The sequence below is a fragment of the Gossypium raimondii genome, chromosome 7 (assembly GCF_025698545.1).
Source record: "Gossypium raimondii isolate GPD5lz chromosome 7, ASM2569854v1, whole genome shotgun sequence".
NCBI classification, from domain to species: Eukaryota; Viridiplantae; Streptophyta; class Magnoliopsida; order Malvales; family Malvaceae; genus Gossypium; species Gossypium raimondii.
This window is the reverse complement of record NC_068571.1, coordinates 48,755,242-48,760,164: the sequence shown is the minus strand read 5'-3', so window position 1 is coordinate 48,760,164 and position 4,923 is coordinate 48,755,242. Positions and strand designations below refer to the sequence as shown.

The window sequence follows — 4,923 nt, the reverse complement described above, 5'->3', positions numbered from 1 at the left end:
TTAATCCTTTAAAAATTATAAAGGTATAGACTATAAAAAATTAAAATTTCATTCGGTCACCCTAAAAATTGTTATGGCTTCGCCCCTGGCTCAGTAGATTGTTTTCGTCAGTTCAAAACGTAGACAGCCATTGGGCTTCATTGTATCCTCAAGGCTTATTTGCCAATAATTCTTTTACACATCAACAATCCTTAGATTGGCTCCTACGGCTTTGAATGAGAAAAGTTTACAATTTGCAGAGAGAATTGTAAAGATGCAACATCACATTACCTTACTATTTATAACCTTATCACCTTATTGCTTCCTCTATGAAATCATTTAAGAAATGCAGTCTCCCATTTTGTGGCCAACATTACCATAGAATTTGACCTACTCGATAATTTTTAATTATAACAATTTATAATTTTTTAATAAGTTTTATAGTTTTTTTTAATGATTTTCTACCTATAATTTGGCTTTTTTTAAAGATTTTTAAAATTTCATATAACTTTTAGACTTTTTGAAAATTTATGTAATTTTATTTTATATTTTAAACTTTTAAAATGTGAACTAAATTGATAGAATATATAAATATTAAAAGCCAAATTTATTATTATATCAATATCCATAAGAAAAGTTGGTATTATTATGGAGTTAATGATTAAAAAAAGGTTACTAAAATGAAGTTAATAATAATATTTTGATGTTTTAGTAACCAAAAGAGCAATAGCTCAACAATAATTGAATAGCGATGTAATTAGTATCGACTCAACTGTCATTGCCTCAGCCGCTGTTTCTGCACGCAGGAAGAAGTTTCAAGGCCTTCACAACTTTAGTGGGCTGAAAACTATATGCAGCCCATCGCAACTTATTACCCACAAATCCGAACCCAAGTCAAGCAGTCTTCTTAAATTTTCTGTTAGATGATTTTGGGTCGTGATACCTATCAATTTGGATTCAAGTTATTTACGTTTGTTTGTTAATATGTTTTGGTCTAATTTGAGTTTTCTTGAATTAGGGCTTTGTTTGTGTTTGAATCTTGGGTTTGGGCTTATGACTATTTTTGGTTTAAACCATTTTGTGTTAGTTTTATGGTTAAATAATTGAATGGACCAACAATACTTGGTTTTCAATTTCAGTTCCAAGTACTAGTTGATAAAAAATCAACGAGTTCTAATAAGCTTATATTGAAGCTTACTTATATAACTAAATTTGACTATAACCTAATTGTGTTGAATTTGGATCCACCGATGGAGTTTTGATTCAATTTCATTTTTATTTTTTTGTTTAAGGCAAAAACAAACCCTGAATTCTGTAAGCATTAAAAAGTTTGAGAGATTAGCTTTGATTTTCAATCTCAAAACATGCAAGAACATTGATCTCCTAGGGGTTGGTGATGATGATGATGCAAGTAAATAAAGAAACCTGGAAAAATGTTTTTAAGATATTGATAATAGTAACATCATTTACAAATATGGTAAGCTATAGGATAGGGATTTGATTACTTTAAAGGTATGTCAAAAGTTTAAATATGGGTATTACTGTTCCCCAAATTACAATGTATATATGTGTGTGTATATATTATGAAAATTCCAGTATAAATTGTTATTTTAGATGATAATATATACTAGTAGTGTAGTGTTCTTCTAGACTCGCCTGGGATTCTTGTTCATTGACGACCTGGGAGCAGATAGAGCCAACCATGTTCTTGGAGAACAAGGTGAATGTGATGAGTATCCCCTTTCCTGTTCCTCCCATTGGCTTGTCTCGTTCTCTTTCTTAGTATGTATCATCTATAAAAGAAAGTGAAAGTACAATGTCAGTTTCAGTTATGTTAGAACTAATTAATGAAAAGGGTATTGCGGGAATGTATATAAAATATACTCGCGGCAAGGAAGTGGAGGTTGTCCAATGATGATGTCTTCTCTGGTAGGTGAGTGGACAAGGTGAGCTGTGAGACCCGCAATATCCATGATCATGGAGGTTGCCGGGGACCTCATTGAGGTTGATGAGAGTAGTTTCAGTCGTTGCCTCTGGAGGCAGAGGAGGAGATGTGGGTAAGTATTTGATAGCAACAGTTTGTCGTCTCTCAGCCAATGGTTCGACAGTGGAAGTCGGTTGGGGGCTACGACGGGGAGCTGTGGTGGTGGAAGAGCTGACAGAGGGAGGAGTGGGGACCACAAGTAGGTCATCAATGGGAGCAACAACTTGACGAGACAAAGCCATGTTTGGCCAAAGGAAGGTCCCTTGTGGTTTGCATATTCTAAACCCACTCTTCAGCCTTCGAATTTTTGCTGCTTTATTTTCTGTGGTTGCCACTGGGTTTCTTCTTTTTCTAGTAACTGATAGGATCCTTTCTTCTGGGTAACCATCTTTTTCTTCATCTGATACTACCACCATAACTTTGTCACTATCGGTGTTTAATGGCGGTGTTGTTGATCCCATTATGACTAGGGCATTTGCAGCTTCCACTTTTGATCTTAGCTTCCCCATCTCTTCCTGCATGATTCATCATCCACTCCATTTCATCATCACATTCTGTGAAAAAACAATACATGAACTTCAGCCAAAGGAAACTGAGTGACTCATGATGAATACCTCCACTCCACATAAAGATTTTGAGATCTCCCCGAGCTGCCCCTCAAGATTAGCTTTCCATTTCATCAAGTCCATGTACTTTTCCTGAGCAAAAATCCAAGAAAGTGCTAAGAGAAGAGCATATGGGATGGTAAACAATATAAGTCAAGCTTTAGTATCTACCTTCAATGGAAGTAACATAGTAGTAGCATCATGAACCATGTTTTGGCTAGCAACAGAAACATTTGGGGTGATAACAAGAGCTAGATTTTCATCAGTCTTTTTGGCCTCCAGCATATCCCTTTATTTTATAAATGAAAGCAATTAGAATCATATAACACATAAAAAGGCCAATACCAGCTAGCAGTGAATGATAAAATATATAGTAAAAAGAAGAAAAGGTCCATACCTTCTTAGCTTAGCTATCTCTTCCCTAAGCTCCTGCAGCTCTCTAGCACAAACTGGATCCTGGGTAGGGTTATCACCAAGCTTCCAACCAGCAGGAGGGGTCCAATAAGGATCCTGAACCCCGGCCTCTTTCCTTATGTCCATTAAATCAGCACTCTCCAACCAATATTCCATAGCCCCATCGGCATTATGCCGCCTCATGAATCTTTCTTCACCTCCAGGAGCCACCTTCCAAGCCATGTGTTTCAGCAAATGATCCAACAAACCAGTGTCCCCAATCAACTTCCTTGCTTCTGCTCTCAATGCTGGCCTTAGTATTGGGTTCCCAAATACTGCTCCCTTCTCCTTCATAATCTTCAACATGTTTTTCTCAGCTAAATTATACCTTCATGAAAAACCAGCTTTATATAATAAAAAAATAGTTAACAACAAAATTAAATCAAAAACACTATAGCTCACCTCTGAACAGACCATCTTTCAATGGAGTTTTTGACTTCTTTTCTCTTACTTGGCTTGTAAAGAGTAATTTGTTTATCATTCTCCTGCTTCGGTTTCTTTGCTGTCTGTGTTTTGTAGTTTTCTCCATGGACCTTCCTCTTACAGCTCTTCACTTCTGTCTCCATGATCTCATCATCACTAGCTGTCTCTTCTTCCTCCTCTTTATTATCTTCTTCATTGTCTTCCTCATTTTCCTTCTCGTCCTCTTCTCCTTTAAAACCTATTGACCCTCTCTCCTCCACGTAGCGTCCCAAAAACCTAACCTGCCTACGCCGACCCCATCGGAGCATCCCAGCGGATATCAACTCAGACCAGCACAGTCCTTTCTTAATCACCATGTTGACATAGCTGGTAATAACAGCTGGGCTTGGGCTCGGGTTCTTCCCTATTTCTTGTTCCTTGGGAGAAGAAACCCCCATTACCCAAAAACTCCATCGATTCCTTTGCACTGCAATCACATGCGGTGGAATCCTACGATATAAAACATCTCCAGCAATCTCCGATTCCATGGAGTACTGTTCATCTAATGTGGGTAACATCTTCGCATCCACTTTCCTCCGGTTCCGTTCGCTGAAGTGTGCTCGAAGAGAATACATGCTTGGGTACCTTAACGACACGCTGCACTTAGACTTCTTACTCACCTTACAAACAAAAAACACCAAGCACACAGTTATCGCCAGGATTCAAAAACTAAATTCATAAACAAAAAATTTATTTATCTATTACCATGATAACACGAACTAACTTGAGGTGCTCTGGGGTTTTAGTGGGAAGCTTGGAATGATCAATTTCATAGTAAGACCCAACTCTAATATGAGCAACAGCATCTGATATAAAATAAAAAAAAATGAAAAGGTGGGCATTAATGGAGCATAATGAAGAAAAAAAAAAAAGTACGTACCATCGAGTGAGGAAGGGAGCAGCAATTGTCTGCCCAAAGCAATCTTCATTGCGGCCTCAAATCTGATATTTACAAAAAAGAAAAAACCATAAAAAAGAAGAAGAAGAAGTAATTTGAATATAAAAAGATGCATGGAGAGGAGTGAGTCAGGGCTTCCGAGAAATACTGAAAATGTAATATACTAAACACAGAACCGAAGTTATAACAATGGCGGCTTTGTTTATTGATTTTAGCTCCATCTATAAATTTTTAAATGACATATAAAAAGAAGAAAAGGGAGATAGCTAAATGAAAAGATCAAGCAAGAGAGGTAACGGAAAAACTTGAAAGTACAAAAAAAAAAAAAACTAAATTAGTTAGTACTGCATATTTTGTTTTCTCTGAAAATGCAAAGCAAATGCTAATGATCAAAATGAAAAAGAGAGAGAGAGAGAAACAGGAGATAACATACACTGGGTTTGTTGAATTAATCTGAGCACAAAAAGCCTGGAAATCAACAATAAGAAAACAATGGAAGACGTGAGGGGTGAAACGAAAGGAATAGCAGAAGAGAAGCGAGG

The 4,923-nt window shown here is 36.8% G+C and overlaps 1 protein-coding gene across 1 annotated transcript; it reads right to left on the bottom strand.

The window, feature by feature from the left end:
- Positions 1-1,625: 1,625 nt before the first annotated feature.
- LOC105803383 (protein DYAD) lies at positions 1,626-4,412 on the bottom strand. The gene is made up of 8 exons (XM_012635536.2): positions 4,364-4,412; positions 4,189-4,289; positions 3,424-4,103; positions 2,966-3,349; positions 2,740-2,857; positions 2,578-2,661; positions 1,864-2,478; positions 1,626-1,772 (listed from the first exon to the last, which is right to left on the bottom strand). Exons 1-8 carry the CDS (start codon positions 4,410-4,412, stop codon positions 1,626-1,628), a joined length of 2,178 nt encoding a protein of 725 aa, XP_012490990.1.
- Between the last annotated feature and the right edge of the window lie 511 nt (positions 4,413-4,923).